Source organism: Pterocles gutturalis, unplaced genomic scaffold (assembly GCF_000699245.1).
Source record: "Pterocles gutturalis isolate BGI_N339 unplaced genomic scaffold, ASM69924v1 scaffold12633, whole genome shotgun sequence".
NCBI lineage: Eukaryota > Metazoa > Chordata > Aves > Pterocliformes > Pteroclidae > Pterocles > Pterocles gutturalis.
In genome coordinates this window covers 12,392-30,491 of record NW_010125700.1, presented here as the reverse complement: position 1 = coordinate 30,491, position 18,100 = coordinate 12,392, and the positions used below count along the sequence as shown (strand labels likewise).

Sequence of the window (18,100 nt, the reverse complement as noted above, 5' to 3'; positions counted from 1 at the left end):
GAGGTGGGGTGGGGACGCCTCTTTCCGTCGTCCCCCGCCGCTGGGAGGCGGGGAGGTCACTGTCGTCTCCTTCCCCTCCGTCCCCGGGAGGAAGGGGCCGTTTCCAGACGTGTGCCCGGTGTCGGAGATGGTCTCGGGGCTTTGTGTAGGGAGGCAGCCTCGCCCTCTGGGGCTGGAGGAAGGGATTAGCTCTCCAAGACGTATTGAAGTCTCCAGGGGAAGGGTGTTTTGGTTTCTGCACATCACGTCGCACCTCCCTGGAGGCCTGCAGGTCCGCTTTTCTTCTGCCGCGGTGACAGTATTGCATCGGGTCACCTGGAGACTGGAGCAGGCTCCAGTTCCACCGCAAAATTGGTTGTCAGTGTTTTCGTAAGTTCAGAAGGTGTGGAGGCGTTGAGAAGCTTGTGAAAAATTTCTGGGGTAGGGCAGGATTAGCCCACAGGTACTGTTGCACTTCTTCAGATGTGCATCAAACGTATTTTAAGCCTTGATTTCTTTCAGCTGGGAAGGCAGCAAATTTAACATACTTCTTCATCTCGTAAATGTGTTGTCCTGAGGTGTTTTCATTTATTGCTAACAATGCAGGATCACAGTTTACCTTAGGCAGTTCCTCTTTTTTTAAATGGACTGCTTACCCTGCTGCTCCAGCAGAAAAACCTACAGATGGCTGTTCACCTTGTCTATTACACTTGGATGAGTTTCTACTGAGAATCAAGATTTGCTCTCTCTTAAAGTCGTGCTGTTCTCCAACTGTCTTTTTGAAGTTTCCTATGACACTAGTTGAGGAGCAGCATTAGAGCTGCAGGAAAAGTAGTGGGTAGGAGCACAGTGTCAACAGAGAAATGCAAGGGAAGCATGTACAGGGTGGAAAAGTGTACCAAAAGCAGTTTGACTTAAGTCAGAACTGGTTGTAGGTTCATCTAGAAAGGTCTTTTTTGGGAGGGAACACACAGATGAATTTAAAAAACAAGCAAAAATGTCTTTCAGAGTTAGAAACACCTTTAAAAATGCTGGAATGGTTCCATGCAGGAGCAGTGTTCTAGTTGCTCACGGATGAGACAATGTGTACACTTGCTCAGAGAAGTAATTTGCCTGACATCCAGCCTGATCCACTGAAGAAGTATGAGGCAATAAGTTTGTTCTCATCCAGCATGAGTTTACTAAATTAACAGAAGGCATCATCTTCCAGATGATGAGGCTGTGCAAAGCAGCTACTCTTATTTCTCAGTTTATGCCTTGTAATCTACTTGTTTATGGCACTTAAGGGAAATATAATATGCTACATTTGTACAGTAAGTTTGGAGTGGGATGGCCAAATTTGTGGATGTCATGAATTCTATTGAGAATAGATGTTATCATTTTATATATTAATCCTAAATCATGGGCAGCATAACGCATCTCTTCAGTGAAAGTTCATGTCACAGCAGAACATATGCTGACAGTGAGGGCATAAGTGCTGTATGTTTTTGTTCATGCATTTCTGTATGCTCATGGGAAGGTGGCATAGTTCACTGAGCACTGCTTTCACAGATGCCAGGTGTTTGGCACATTACTTTCTGTGTCTGTTATTGTGGCTTCAGTCATGTTTCTATGCAAGTTCTCGTCCTCAAAAGACAGCAAAACTTAAATGTAGTCTATTACATGTCTTCATTCGTTTGCTAATATTTTGGCAACTATAATACTAATTTTCAATCTCTGACATGGGACAATGACTAAGACACAAAAGCATGCACCTAGAAAAGAGCAGTTGTTAAAATCTACTTATTGTACATATCAAGAAATATGACTGTAATTAAAAAACCTTTTGTCTCTTCATGCTATATTTTAATATGCAATTAATGATAGATGTGGTTTGGCTAGATTGACTTGTGATTTTTTCCCAAATTGTTCTATAAAAATGGAAATCAAACTCCTGGAATTTCTGAACACCATTTAATTCAACAGCTGAAGCACTAAATACTTTAAACTCATTTTTTTTTTCTTATGAAGGTAGGATGACTTTGTACTTGTGCATTTGATGAATGGAAGTTATTGCTGTAAATGAAGGTGGAAATTTTTAGAGGGCTAGTGGAGCAATCAAAATGAAACAGCCGTGTGAAAATAAGAGGGATGATATGAGTAAGTGGATTTCTTCCCTTTAAACTGTTTCATAAAGGCTTGTAAGGCATCAGTTATGCAAGGTCACTCAAAAAGTAATTGAATCAACTGAAAGGGTGAATGTAGTAAATGAAATTTAAACCTCAGGTGAACTCCTTCAGGTTCAAATGGATTTGGATCACTCCTGCTTAACCCAAAATCCTGTTTAAACTATGGGATTGTACCACTGTAGAAATCAAAGACCACTTAGCAGTTGAGGAAACCTCACATGGAAACAAACTAAATTTAAATCAGAGTTTGTGCATGAAAAATAGATTCATCTTGCCTGTTTTGATTGCCTACATAGAGAAGCCTAGATTTGTCTTTACTTTTGATCTCAGAAGGACCTTGCTGTGGGAAATAATAGATGATGAAGATGATGATTATCTCTGTTCTCTCTACTTTGTGTAATATGGGCATTTTTCCAGTCCGTGTGTTCATATGGCTCGTTATGAAATTGTATGCAGCGTTGTAAAGGCAGAAGAAATAGTTTTCTTCACTGCTACAGTTACACTGGTTTACATTTAATGCTCACGTGGGATTAGTGCCTGTGAAGTTTGGCTATGAATTTAAGATGGACCAGTTGATATTGTGACTGGAATATGTGGTTTGGGTTTTTTTTAATTTATATTTTGGAGTTGATCAGCTCATTTTTAAATGCTTTTAGAGAAAAGCAGGACAGAAGGACACAGGATGGAAGTGTAAAGTGAAAAATTAAAGGAGACAGTAGAACTAGTTTTACTAACAAGTGGAAAGAACTGTGATGCTGCTGCTTTAGTAGCAGCATTGGCTACTAAAACTGCACTACAGTATTAGTGAACTTTGGTACTGTTTATATTTTTGCTTGTTTCTTTTTTTTTTGCTGTGGTTAGTTAAATCCAGATATATTTTGTTTCAAACAGTTTAGCAAATGAGACAATCAAGTCGTATGGGAAATGACTAAAAATATTTCAGTGAATTTAGATTGAGTTTCTTGGCCATATGCTTCTGAATCCTGGTTAGTGTGCTGAAACTTTCTTCCTAATAGGGTGCTGAAGGTTGCAAATAGGTACACATGCACACAGTACTGACCTGTACCTGTCCCATGGAGACTTTGCTTTAGGCCTGCTAATTACTTCCTCAAGAAGTTAACAGTGACTTTGGTAATCTATTCTAGGGCTGTTCCGTTCAGCTGTTTTTGAAACAGATTGGATGAAATTTAATTTTTTTCAAATTTCAATCTGAACTGGTCATTTTATTAATTAATTTAGAAGGCAAAAGGGCATGAAGGGGGACCCGAGTGCAGGCAGGACGCAGTACACAGTCCTTGTCTGACTTGCTGGGTAAGGTTGGGTGTGGATGTGTAGCACACTCGAGACAATTTAGTAACAGTGCACAAAGTGGCTTGCTATGCTTCTTTTAAAAAGTGAGCTATCTCAAGTTTATTGCAGGATAAGTGTGCACATGTGGGCAATTACTGTAGATTAGTTAATGTGCTGTGAATCCACTTTAACTTGCTTCGTGGTAACTTGTTACACTGTCATATACCTAAGCTTTCTGAGAAGCTTTCTTTTAAATGTAAGCAGAACATACAGTACTTTTTTTTCTTCAAAATTTATATGCAGTATGTGCATGAAAGAGTATAGAGCTTGCTGTGTGTCTGTTTTGTATGTATAATTGCTTAGCAAACTTCTGAACAGTTGCGTCCTCTTTAAATGACAGTGCTATAAAAGCTGGCCTAGCACTTACCAATGTTTTCATGTCACTCCAATCTAGTTTCCTTGGTAGGGCTGAAATAGCTAACAGCTGACTGACTTCATTTACAAATAAAAGACAGTTACTGTGTGCTTGAAGTGAAATTATTGGTGGGTTGTTCGTGTTAATTGTTCAAAGTAATATTTTCAGTGTTTTTGAAGACCTCGGATTGGTTATATATCCTGTTTAGTTAAAATGGAAGGCAAGTGCCTTTACTATTATACACACTCTCATTCAGCTGCTATTTCTATTAAATTGGCACCTGTTTTTAACAGCTTACATTTCTGTTCTAACCATCTATTCCAGTTAGCTGGCTGAGTGGCTATTTTGAGATACAGACAATAAAAACGTGATTGTGACCTGTAATGATTGTCTTTCATCTCATGTTGCTGAATGTCCCTTGAGCACTAGCTTTGTTTTGGAACCCTAAAGTTTGCCATAGTGAGCTAGTAAAGTGTAGGATGAGCGTTTATCTTAGGATAGAGCTGCATGTGAATGAAATCCAGTTGCTAAAATTACATTATAGCATTTTCTCTTTGACTTCTAAAATTTCATTATATTAATGTGGTTTAGGCCTCTTGGAAATTGGACAGCTTCTGATTCCTGCCCTGTGACCTAAATAAAAGAGAAATCAATGCTTTTCATTTTGTGTCAGACTTATGTCAATCTGATTTAAAGTTGTTAGTTTTTAACCAAATGCAGATAGGTCTTTTCGAACTAGGAAGGTAACATGAAAAGAAGCATGTGAGAGAACTAAGGATTACAGAAGTTACCAGTTCGTATAGTGAAGCAACTGGCAACATCAAATAATATTCCATTTGGCTAATGTCTTTGAGATATCCATGGTTTTTTGAAGGGAATAAATTTTTTTCTGTTTCTAACTTCTTGTGTGATATTTATGACTTTTAAACATCCTTCATATTTGGATATCATGAAAGGTTTGACATGAATTTTCTTTATTGTCTTAATGGTGTTCCTGAAATTTACTTCATAATCGTGTCTTGCTTAAGCATGATTCACATTTCTACTTATTGTAGGTGTTGGTAGAGCTCTCAAGCCTTGTCATTAAGTAGTTTTATTTTGGAACACATTTAGCAGGACACAGAACTTCTCAATTTTTCTCTATTTCATGTAAGTATCAACAATACCATGTTAGAGCATATGTGCTCAAACAAATTCCCTCTGAAAAGCTGCTCAAGCAGTGGACACTTGTATGGAGTTTGTGTGACAGTTCTAGGGAAGTTACATGATGGTGTTAGAGGAGTGTTCAAGCTTTGGAAGGCTCCTGTTTCACATTCTGACATGTCCCTTTCAGACAGCAACATGTTCTTTTGAGATGAGGAAATGAATAGTGGCTATAATTCCCAGCAACTAGCCAGGGCACAGCTAATTGTCTTTAATTGTTGGTGACAGGAAGGTAGTTGTGTTCCTAATTGCACTTTGCAACCTCTCTGAATACTCTCAATTCTACTTGAAAATTGCATCGTGTAGTTGAGACATGCTGCTTTAATATGAAGGTTTAATGAGATTGTCAAAGTATTTTTGTAGTATCTTATTTTTGAGAGTAATTTGCTGTAACTTATCTACCTCTCAGAACTCGAAGCATTCAGTTAAGTACACCCACAAATCAGTAATTACAGACTTGAGTGATGTGTCTCAGTTACAACTGCAGGATAGGAACTTTTCAGGGGTGGGGGAGAAGGAAAGAGGAAATCTGTGGGCCAGATAGGTGCAGCGATGTCACTTAGGTTTTGGGTTGGTTTTTTTTTTTTTCCTTTGAAATTCTTGGAGATTCTCTTCAGATCTTTACTTGTAGCCGTTTGTTTAAAATCCATCTTAGATTTTAACTTACTTAAGTTGCTCCAGATAGGATCTCCTGAAAGTTTTAGATTGATCTAAAAGAGTTTGTTTTGACACTGTGTTCTAAATTGCCTGTCTCCAAGACTGTCCAGTATTACTGTCTTCTGATTTGTTTATTTTTAGTAACTTTTCCTTATGGGATTTCCCTCCTGTATTTTAGGAGAAATTTTTAATGATCTGGCCTTAGGTATCTGTTTTTTATTCACGTCTTCTCTTCAGTTTCTGAAGATTCTTGATTCTGCTTTTGTCTCAAACATTTTGTCTGCTCTCTTGTTTTGTTGCCTGTATTGTACTTGCCCGTTTTCCCTTAAAGTGAATGTGGCTAAAATAAATGAGCTTTAACTCAAGTTCCTTCTACTTGCCATCTTCTTTCTAATTCAGATCTGTGACTTCATCTTCATTTGCATGTTTTTCCTTCCACTCTTTTACTGGAGCCGTAGAAGGATTTTGGTACAAAAAGGCTCCTCCTTTCTCTTTGATTAGAATCTTGGCTTCTGATTTCATGCCTGTGGCTACTAACCTCTTGTATTTTAATGCACTGGGAGGTGTTCCTCAGGTGAGGTAATCCCTTTGCAGGTATTCCATTTCTACCTAAGTGTCCTCTTTATTCAAAGCCTTTTCTGACTCACCTATGTCCTAGTGCAGCCTGTCCCATTTGGCTGGCGTTATCATATGAGCTTGCAGTGACTGCAGTCTTTCAGCAAAAGCTCTGCCCTTTTTGTGCTGCGTCTTCCTGGAACTAATCGGTGGAGCCCCTGGCTGCCTTAGACTTCAGATGGGTGCTGCTGTGGCATAGTTGACTAGGGACAGCTGAAGGAAGGGAATGTTACTGCGTGCAGTAGAATCATAGTGTCTGGGCTTCTTAGCGTTTCAAAATAGATTGAACATCCTGGGCTTTTTTTTACTTGACTGTGTGTCACTGAATTGTAGACTCTTTACTCTCTTGTGGAGAAATTGCAGCATAGTTTTCTGGCGTGTTAACATTTGTAGTATGGGTGGTAACTGTAAGCTGCCAGCTTCCTCAGTCATTTTCAAACTTCCTGTTTTGGGGAATTGATGTAGTAGTGTTCAAAGACGTATGAAGTCACGCTGGTAATCTTCAATCCTGAAGTTGCCGCACTGACAGTCAGTGCTGTTGCGTTCTTGTAGAATGCAGAAAGAGGTACAAATGGAAATGAATCTCTTCTGGAAAGCACTTCAGCTAAGGAGGGCCTATATCTTTTGGGTCAAACAGTAGTTTGACAAAAAATGTTGCTTAACTGTGTGAAGTTACTTGTACATACTTCGTAGTTTCCTTTTTGTTCTTTTTCCCTTCCTCCTGTTGGGAAGAGAGCAAGAAGTAGTAGAAGCATCATTCCAATCCTTAGCATTCCCCTTGGTCTTTTTTTTCAATCCAAATTGGGCAGTGCAAGTAGACTTACATCAGTTTCAAAATTTGAGATTATCTGTTCTTTGTCAGAAGGAGAATTAAGGTCACTGCTTTATAATAATGAGACTTCATGGTTGTATGATGTGCAAGAAACTGTCCTGGAAAGAGTCCTTGTGTTCTGTGTCGATGCACAGGTGTTTGTCATGAGGTAGTGGAGTTGCAGGAAATGTGTATATTCTGAAGTTCTGTCTCTTCTTGAAATGTAGGGTGTGAAGCAAAGGCTTGGAGGGGGGGGGTAGGAGAATCTGTGGTGTATGTTTGGTTAGAAGGAGAGGTGGAAAAGTGGGAGCTGTGTGAGCCTGGATTGCTTCAGTAAATATACTACTTGTGAAACAAATGCAACAGCTGGGAACTGTAGAAAAGAATGTGTTGGAACTTAAAACAGCAGGTGCCATTTTGATTAGTTTTGTAGGTTTGTTCAAGATACCCCTTTTGTGTGTCTCTCAAAGAGGACATGCACTTCCATTTCTTGCCTGTTATACTGGGTATTACTGTATACACTTCAAATGTGCATGGAACTTCTCAACCACAGCAAGGCATGTCAGCTATCTAGAGAACTAGGAGTGAGTCTAGCCTGTACAGCACAAACCTTGGCTTTGTTGGCTTTGACACCTCTTTGTATTGTATAAACATACTTTAGGACAGAAAAGAGTACAGGCAAATAAATGCTAAAAAGACAGTAAATTCAAAATGTTAGAGAGCTAGTAAATGTTAAAAATTGCTTTTAACTATATGCAGATAATTGGAGAAAGTACAGCAATTCGTGTAATTGTTTGCATAGAACTGTGAAAATTGAGTGATTTTTGTGCTTTCTAAGGATCTTCAGGCCTTAAATACGTGATGGGCTCTTAGCTTTTCTTGTGGGCAGAGTGCTTGTGAAAGTTGTCAGGATTTCTATAAAATCAGTTTTAACAACCAGCATTATACTGGCCAGTGTAAGCTACGTGGACATATTTGGCAGTGGCTATTTGCATTGTTGCAAACGGCTTAATTTTTCTTCGAAAACCTGGCAGCTAATGCAAATGCAGGAAAGAGGATTTTTGAACATAGCTTTATAATTTCAGTGTTTATGAGGGAAGAGTGTTTCAGAGCATGCTCTAAACAAAGCGATCAGTGTTTTGGGTAAGATATTTGGGATGGTTTTATAAGCATGCTTCTTGGGAAGCTTTTGTAAGAATGTGACCTTAAGGGTAGTAATTAAAAAAAAAAATCTTCTAAAGCTGTTTATAGAACAAACTGAATTAAAGTTCTAGATTACAAAGGAAGGATCAGCTAATAATCTCTTAATAGAGCTGTAGGAAATAACTTCTGTGTTGTTGTTGTCATTGGCATAAAGGAAACAGGAATTTTTGCTGTTTTGTATGGAAACATGGCTGATTAGGCTGTCAAATGTTCCTAAGCTATGGTGTGTAGCGTACAACCATATTCACTTGGAGTATGAAGTCTGTCATTACGCCTAGAAGAAACACTCATTTAACTGTTTCTGTGTATGCGTAAGCTCTAGTTAGAGCTGTAGATCTTGCAGTTCACTGTGGTCTTTTGCTGAAGCACATTTCCAAGTTTGGTTCTAGACCAAAGATAAGGCTTAAATATCCCTATTTTAAGTGTGATTGGTTGTGACTTTAGTCAGTTTGTTGAGGGAAGAGACATTTTCGGCTAAATTTCTAGGGCCTTTAAACTGGAATACTTCTTTCTTCAGTCATGGAATGCTGATGTTAAAATAAATGAATGGTAGTGCTGATGGGCAAAGGCCTTGGCATGTCCTGAAGAACAGTATGGTCTCATTATTTCTCTCTACTCTATGTGCATTCTCTTGTTCCTTGCTTTTAATGCTTGACTGTATAGGCCTTAGGACAGAGATGGTCCTTTTGTTCTGTGTTCAAAGGAAAACTAAAGGATCAGGTGCTACAATAGAAATTATAAGTAAAAATGAAATGTTTTTTTTCAAGGATACTGAAATAGTAGGTGTGTTCTGTGCACTTCAGCACTGTTCCTTGGCTATTAAGATGCTTACCACTTGGTATTATCTTTGTGTTTAGGAAAACAACAGTTGCATATTGCATAGTGCTATATTTCCTTCTTTCAGGTGAATATTACTTAAATCTGAAAAGATTAACCCTGATTTGTAGATTTTTGTAACATAATGAAATTGTCCATATACCTAATGTTTCTGAAAAGACATTTTTGTTTCTGGCATATTAATCAACATATCCCAGTGTAGCAATATAGGGATCACTTCCTGCTGCAAGTCGTTGGGTAGCCATGTTATCAGTATTATACTGTATCCAGAATATTTAATTTAAAGGTAAAACTTGTGCTTTCTTTATATTTTGGGATTGCAGTGTAGATAGTTTAAAAATAGAAATAGCATAGTATGTGGTATTTTGTTACATGCCTGATCTTGTGCTTATTTTGTCTTGTCATCATAGATTATTTTTTTTTCTCATTTTCAGGTTATATATGTCCCCAAAGAAGAAACTGACTCCGGTGCAAAAATGTGTCAGCCCCTTAGTTTGGTGCAGGCAGGTATTGGATTACCCAACTCCTGACATTGAATGTGCTAAAAAGTTGCTGATCCACAGGCTGGAACAGACAATGTCAGGTGAGTTCCTGCTTACTAACACTACTGGGCTGTACGTACTTATTCTGAAACAGAGTCAGAATTAGCCAATAGATAGTTGTGAGAGAAGAGGGTGAGATCCAGGAGTTGCTTCTGACTGAAGTTTTCATTGTGGTTTGCAAACAGCAATTCGTTCTACTGATTTTCTGGACTGTATGAATAAATGAAAGGAAGCATTAGACCATGAGTCATGATTTCAGAGTTTTATACTACCTGCATAGTTACAGTGTGGGTCATAAGTTTTCAGGAAGACACAATGTTCTTAACTCAGAGGTTTTCTTGTCTTATTTTGAAATAGAAGCCTCTATTAAACTATCATAATTGTTAGGTACTTGGTACTGTTAACACGGACCTTAGTTTTCTGCTAGGTGAGCTATTTTATTTCATCTAAGGAAATGAAGTCTGAAGTCCTTTAATAACTTGAGGCGGTTAATATTGATTTATTTTCCTTCCATCCCCAGTAATTGCAGATCTTTTCACAGTCATATTAAAAAATCCATAGTCATACTAAAAAATCCAGAGTTCGTGATTCTTCCTCAGTACGAATTAGTTGGTTGTATTCAAAACTGGAGAAGGACTGAGAGTTTAGCGGTGTGAGGATGAAAGCCTACATTCTCCACCCTCTTATTCCCAGCCTTTTGATGTCAAACCAGCAGCAAAATGCTGAGGTCTGAGTAGAATTCTCTGTCCATCTGGTTTCTTGCTATATTTTAATTTGTTAGAGCCTATTTTTATTTTTTAAAAAAAGTTACACTGAGACATAACTTTCTTTCTTGCTGTTAATATCTCTTTTCTCCCTCTATTTCAATTTTTTGCAGTCTTGTGCTACATGTGGTCTTTTTTTTTAACTTTCATCTTCAGGAATTAGCAGAATGGCGGGACTTGAGCTAAGAATATGTGAACACAGTTTGAGGAGTGTTCCCAACTACCAGCTCTTTTACATGGTTATTGTCCTGGGTTAAGCAGAAAGAAATTTTGTTTTCCTCTTCTTCATAAATAGCTATCAAGAGGCTGTGTTTTGGATTTATGCTCAGGAGGAGCTGATAAGAATGATGTTTTGTGCTGCTGCCAAGGACAGCAGACCAGGGAAGAAGGACAGCTGCTTGCTAGCATAGGATTTGCTCTTAGGTTAAGATTGAGAACCAGACTGACCAGTGATTTATTCCATAACATACACGTCATGCCCAGTATATAGGTGAGGACACTTCGGGGAGAGCTCTCTCTTTTGCTTCCCTCGGGCCTCAGATCATCTTGCTTCAGGTGTCTGCATTTGCTCTCCTAAGGCCTTTCCCCCCCAACACACACACTGTGGTCAGCTCTCTCAGCCTGGGACGCTTGAATCGTTATCTCCGCTCCATGAGTTTTGGGATCCTCCCTCTCCGGGGGGATCATTAGCTGTGGCCAGGTGGTTGTTTTCCCCCCACTGCGGTCTGGGATGCTCGGGCTGTTATCTCCGTTCCGTGAGTGCCTCCAGGAGCAGTGCACCCCCCTCCTCCCCCCGTTTGGGGGAATCGTGAGTGTAGTTCTGGGGTTCGTTAGCTGGCAACAGGCTGAGCCTTTGGTCATTGGGTGGGGGGACAGTATCATTATGTATCACTCATTCCCTCCCTCCTCTGGGGTCACTGGCCTGGAGTGGGCTGGGCCTTTGGTCATTGGGTGGGGCGGAGCAGTATCACTGTGTATCACTCATTTGTATATTTGTATATAGTATTGTTTTTAATATTATTGTAGCTTAGTTATTAAATTGTCCTTATCTCAACCCACGAGTCCTCTTTACCATTTAACCCTTTTATTCTCTCCCCTATCATTGGGTGGGAATTGTGTGAGCGGGTGTGTGTGGTTTGGCCCCCAGCCAAGGGCTAACCCATCACAGTTATACATAAACTTTGTGCTGAGTTTGGTTTTTTTATCTGTAACATTTTTTCCCCTCCTTGGATTCTTTTCTTGAGCAATTAAGTCCTTATTCTGTTTGTACTAAAATCGTGCGTAATAAAATTTCAAAAGATTGCTGTTAGATCGTGTGAGAAGTCCATTTCTTGGTCTTATAAAAATCATGAGCTTAATGGTGAAAGTGCCTTCAGTATGAGTCCTCTTTGGACTTTCCCTGTTTTCCCTGTTTCTTTTGCTTTGTGTATGCTGCCTTGACAAATGTCTGTTAACAATCTTCCTGAACAGTTACTATGATACTTAGTTTGCTACCGACAAAGACTGAAATTCTAAACAATGAAAACCCAGATCACAGGGATTTATGAATGATGATACAAGTTTGGGAGTTTGAATACTACTGAGTATTTAGGCCTGGATAGCAGTTAGGTTAAACATGAACAATTCCTATTAATTGTTTAACTATTTTCAGAACTGAGTAGAAGTCTTCCAGGAGTACCACAAATTGTTTTGCCCGTAGGGTATCCTTAAAAATTCAGTCATAGTTGAAGCAGAGCGTCAGGAAGCTTCCCTATGAAATGGACAAACTTGAAAGTTTGATCCTTCAAATGATGTGTCTAGGCAACTTTGCCTCCTTTTTCCATAGACCTGAGAATCTGCCTCTGGCAGTGATCCTTGCAAGAATGCCGCAACTCATCTATAGTACTAATAGGGGACAATATAAGCAGTAGAAGAGATGGGCACTAATACTGCTGGTTGGAGCAGATTGCATGGAAAAGTGAATTTGTAACAAAAAATAGTCATACTTTAGAGCAACCAGTCTACTTACAGATACAGGGTAGCATGAAGCTGCTTGTAACTTTGTGTGTTTCCTATCCAACAACTTCTGGAATATCTTGTGACTTTTACATAGTACTTGTACCTCATGGACCCATCACTTAACCTATTACTAGTTACTGGCTGAGTTTATCAATTTCAGTTCCAGTCTCTATGGATAAGGCTTTTCTTACTACTGTTCCTTTCTCTTCTAATCTTCTATCTTTTTGCTGTTTCTCAGTCTCAAATGCACTCCTGTATTCCACATTTTGCTCTTCCTTCTTATAAAGTAATCTTTTCCATTGTGTGATGATAAAGGAGCAAAGAGCGACTTTCAGCTCCATACTACGTGGGCAGTTACTGAGAACACAGGATACGCAGTCCCTTCTCACTAGTTAGTTCAGGTTTACCATTGCAGAGCGAGTCTAGCTCAGTATTGGAAGCACATTCAGACTAGAGGGAACTTTGGGTATTTTCTGGTGCAAAGACCTCTCTTAGCCATGCCTCAAGTCCTTGGTGAAAAGTGCAAGAGTGCATTTCGTCTTGGTGGGAAACCATGGCTTCCACAACATGGTGGTCAAAAATCAAGAAAGCAACTGGAGGAACAGAGAAATACTAGGCAGAAGAATTTCTAGAAGAGATGTCTTCTTAAGACATAGTTGCACAGAATTAGAAAAAAGTAACTTTGGTTGGATTGCGGTTTTTACTGAGGCAGCATTTTTATTTAAATATTTGAAATCAAAGGCATGATCAGTATAGCTGGTAGGAGAACTGTGTGGCTGTATGTGTAAAAGACCTATTGATATTTTCAGTGGTGAGCAAGTTTGACTTTTCAGTTAAGCACTGAGCTAGTTCCAAACCAACTATTTAGCTAGCTTTGGTGTCAGTGACAGACTTCGCTAATGATTGGTTTGAATTACTACTGGGACTCCTAGAATACATTTGTCACCTAATAGTAACAAAAATAATTATCAGGTCTCTATCATTTGGAAAAATTGAACCTCGTTCATACAGTAGATCTTCTGAACAACCTGAGCATGAGTTCTTCGCTCAAATTTTTCTATTCCTATTTTCTAGACCAAAAGAGAGCTGCAAGACCAATTTAACCAAATGTTGACTAAAATAAATTGGACAATGCATACTGATTCTGAATGTTAAAAAAAAAAAAAAACTACATTAAAATAAAAATATTGATCACTAACCTTCCCCTGTGGAGTTTTGAAAGCTGATGTGTAATCTGTTGTAAGCTAATGTTTCATCTAATAAAGCATAATTTTAACATTAAAATGAGTTATCTTACTAATGTTCTCTGACATTCCTAATAAAAGCCATATCTCTTTTTGCTGTAAAAACAGTAATGTCTTCCCAAGTTACGGAAATCCCTGTTGGAAAAACTTTAGGAATTCTAAGCCAGAAAAATGGTTTCAATCCAGCCTTTTCCTGGGTAAAAATACAGTGCTGAGGAAACTATAAGTTCACATTAGCTAGGATGAAAACTGCTGTACCAGAGCATACTTTGTAACAGAAGTATGCTTTCTTTCATCTAAAGAAATCTTTATGGATCAAATATTTTGCATGGATATGTACAAAGAACCTGTTTTGAAGGTTATACAGTAGTACAATTGTTTTCTAATTTGTGGTTAATATTTTAAAATACTTGTCTGTATAATAAGTACAAAATAAAAAACTGTTGTGCAGACTTAGATTTTAGGGTTTTTTGCTGTCATTTTCGGCAAGAGATTAAAAGTAAATTTTTTTGGCCTGAGAAGAAAGATTCAGTTGGAACAGATGCTTTGAGGTTCCTATGTGAATGCCAGAAGAACTTGCTATCAACGGAGCTATCTCATCAGAGTCAACCAGAATACAACCGGCTTGTAATTAACGGTTTTGTTTTTTTAAGTGAGCTTTGTAATAAAATTGAGATTTCCCTTCTGATGCTCTCAAAATAAACTGGAGGTACGTCAAGAATACTTGCTAGAATTCATTTAAATCACTAATTGCTGAAATTAATGTGTATCACTTAAGACTTGCAGTGAAAGCTGGAATATAAACTTTCCATCCCCTATCTGTAACTGTATTTTTACTCTAATTAAAACACTAGTAGTATTAACTGGTTTAGACTCCAGAGAGCATCTTTACATGAGGGGCAATTTAAAGAATGTGCTGCAAAGTCAACTTTAATTTCTGCTGCTTCTGCCTATGTGCTGCATTCTGCCATATATTTGGTTGGATGATGTGGTTTTTTGGGTGCTACTAGAAACTAATTCGCTGATGCAATAATGTTTTTAAACTAAATCCACTTCAGAAGTCTGGATAATAGCACAGACTAGACAGAAAACTAGACAATTGAGGAGGTAGTGACCAAGACCAGAGTGGGGTGGGAGGAGGAGCTGAAGCAGGCTTTGCTGCTGTAAGCAGCATTTCATGCAACTGCAGTCTCTTCTGGCTTCTTGTAATGTCACAACAACAACAAAAACATCTTAAAATGAATAGAAGGATTTTTAGTAAACAAATTAGAGTTCAATTCCTGTCTCTTTTTTTGTCCACTAATATCATTAGCCTAATTATTACTGCACTAATTGAAGCCCTTTTTCAGTAACAAATGTAACACAATATTCTTTGAATAGCTTAATTTTGGCTTTTTTTTTTTTTTTAGAACTGTTTTAGTGTATTGTGATACACTTGCTTGGCCTGTTCTTGTCAGTTTATGATATATATGCATAGTTTCAATGCTGCCTTAAAGAGTTTAGTTTCTAGCAGCTAGATGGGCTGCAACTTAATCTACTCTTAGATCTCTAGCTTTCAGTTTAATGTATTGTATTTTAATTTTTCTTTGTTAAAATACAGTTATGTTTGGCATAAAATACCTTGAGTAATGAAGGAACTCATTTTACCAAAAGTGACCAAATTTCCTTTGATGTCCATTTCCCCCACGGAAGTTTCATTTTGTATTATATTAAAATAAAATGGAAATTTCTGAACAAAATAGCCATTTAAGTAACTATACAAATCATACAACTCGCAACTAGGGAAATCGCACTGTCATACTGAAAATGTTCACCATTGGTTACAATTCATCTGAAAATACTTTAGCATTGAAATATTTGCATTAAATAGCAGAGGAAAGTACCCAATTCTAGATCTTTTATCCTGCATGGAGTTGGAACCCATGGACGTAAAAATCCCAAAGCATTAGAAACAGGAGGTATGCAGAAGGGAATATTTTCTACAGTCAATTTGCTTTATTGTGCCCAGTAGGTTCGTCATACCCAGAAATATTAACAGAAAAATTTGCCATGCTTAATGGTTTTTCATTTTAGCATATGCTTTGGGGAATTTTGTAGATTTGTATTGCTTAGTTCTGTGGTGCCAGTCTTGGGGTTACTGTTGAAATACTGTGTGATCTAGACAGGTCTGGGAATTCTAGAGAACTAGACTATGTGGTGTGCTTTTCTTTGTATGTAATTGTGCATAGGATGTATGTTAGCATAGCTTAGCTACTACTGTCTTTTGAGTTGCTTCCCTTCTGCTTCCCAGGGCCTACATTGAACGTGAAGAGTAGAGATCAGTTGTGATCTTACATCTGATTTTTACAGGAAAATATTTGTGTCTTGCCCTCTTTTCCCACTCCTTCCACAATATAGCTGTATCTCCTAGATAAAGAAATCAGGTGACTGAAACAGTCTACTTGAATTGCAATAGTAATTAAATCACACTGAAGGTATCATATTGTATTGTATTCATTTTTTTATTGGTTCCTCCAGTATAATCTGTCACTTTCCTCCTCTTTCATACAGCTCTCAAGAGACAGAGTTTGTACAGCAGCCCTTTCAGTGCGGTTGGTTACACAAGCTCCTATAGTCCAAATACCAGTAGCCCCTACAGCAGCGGTTTCAACTCTCCCTCTTCAACACCGGTGAAATCTGCTTTAGTGAAACAGCTCATACCTCCTGGTACCTCAGGTAAGTGTGTGTGAGTGAGTGTCTGGTCTGTCCCTTTCTTCTTTCTCCTCTTCCTTTCAAAAATGTGCTCAAATAGATTACGTTTTCAGTGAACTAGACTAAGACATCAAAAACTCGTCAGTTTTTTGTTTGCATCAGGCAGTATTTAAGCTTCTTAAGAAAGGCTTTCTTACAGACTTTCTGGCATGAGATACATTTGAAATGTTTTCTCTGGATGTCTGTGTCCCTAAGATCCCTGATGCATATTAGCAGTTAGGCCAAAACATCTAGCATGAGTTCTGTGGAGTCCCAGCATACCTAAGCGGCTTCTAGAATCGCCCCTGTAATTGACTGAGATGTAAGTTGCATAGCAGGTGTTTAAAAGTTAGGTGTTGGTAGTTGTAAAGTCTTTGCAGCTACCTATTACTTATTAACTGAAGCATCTGGTACGCAATGTATCCATCAGTACCTCTGAGATATGAACAACATAATCTAAGGAAGAAGCATGTATTTTAGTTAAAGGCATTCCTTGAGGCTTTGCAGTCATCAGTGTAAACGCTAACTTCTGGCAAAGTTTTCTGCCTTTATTCTGTACCATAGACACTTTATTTGCATCAGAAAAAATGATGCCTGGAACATAATCTCTACTCTGAAGCCAGAATGTTGGCTTATTATGTATACTTTAACTCAAGTTAGCTTGCAGGGAAGATGAAAAAACATTGTATTGACAATCCAACTGTCTGTTGTCCACTGTGGACTTGCACTGCAGTGTATTCACCAGAGCTGTCGCTCAGGTTTGTTTTTTTTTTTTTATAATTTACATAGCTCTGCTCTGTATTGTGTGCTAGAATCCTGTATCTGCCTGCAGGGCAGAGAGATTAAATGTAACTGGAAATGGGGTGTAAACCTGAAGGCAGCAAATGGGAAGAGCTTTTCTGATATGTTATAGTTTAGAAAAGATGTGTTCATAGAGCAGGTAGTATTTGCAGATAAACTGTATTTTAAGCATTCCAAACAGCAAGTCCTTAGTGTCAACAAAGATATAGTTAAACTTCCATTTTACAAAGTAATGTGCAGAGATGAGAATGAAAGCATAAATGCATGTTGATATGCAGTTGCTCTTTCTGTAAGAGCTGTGCAGACTTCATAGCAGTTGAAACTGGGTACACATAGACCAGATTATATGTCATGAATTTGTTTTGTCACCATTATAATGATTTTTATACAGTTTTCAGAAGGTAATGGCTAAGCTCTGCTTATGTAAATTATATTTTCAGCCTAGGTTTGCAATCAGGTGTTTCAAATGGTCTGTCAGACTCCATGTCTCCATCATCATCTGGTTTCAGATTAGTGGTTCTTTTACTAGGAAGGGAAATAGAGCTTGCATTTTTGCATTTTTTTTAACATTTCCTATTACTTTATTTTCTTTCTGTAGGTCATCTTAGAAGTTCAGCAGATAGAAATCCTCTGCTAAGTCCACAGTCCTCTCTGGACAGTGAATTAAGTGCATCAGAGATGGATGAAGACTCTATTGGGTCTAATTACAAGCTAAATGATGTTACAGATGTGCAAATTTTAGCACGAATGCAGGAAGAAAGTAAGTATTTTTCATCCTGAAAATGAAGTGGAGCAGCTGATCTTTTTTTATTGAATAACTGCAGCAGCATTTGCTTAGCAGGA

At 38.2% G+C, this 18,100-nt stretch overlaps 1 protein-coding gene across 1 annotated transcript in view; it reads left to right on the top strand.

The window, feature by feature from the left end:
* Positions 1-127: 127 nt before the first annotated feature.
* LOC104465574 (SLAIN motif-containing protein 2-like) overlaps positions 128-18,100 on the top strand; it is a 22,089-nt gene continuing 4,116 nt past the window's right edge. The window contains exons 1-4 of the mRNA XM_010078674.1: positions 128-369; positions 9,613-9,761; positions 16,277-16,441; positions 17,856-18,017. Of these exons, the coding sequence (XP_010076976.1) occupies positions 128-369; positions 9,613-9,761; positions 16,277-16,441; positions 17,856-18,017 (718 nt within the window). The remainder of the gene's footprint in view (positions 370-9,612; positions 9,762-16,276; positions 16,442-17,855; positions 18,018-18,100) is intronic.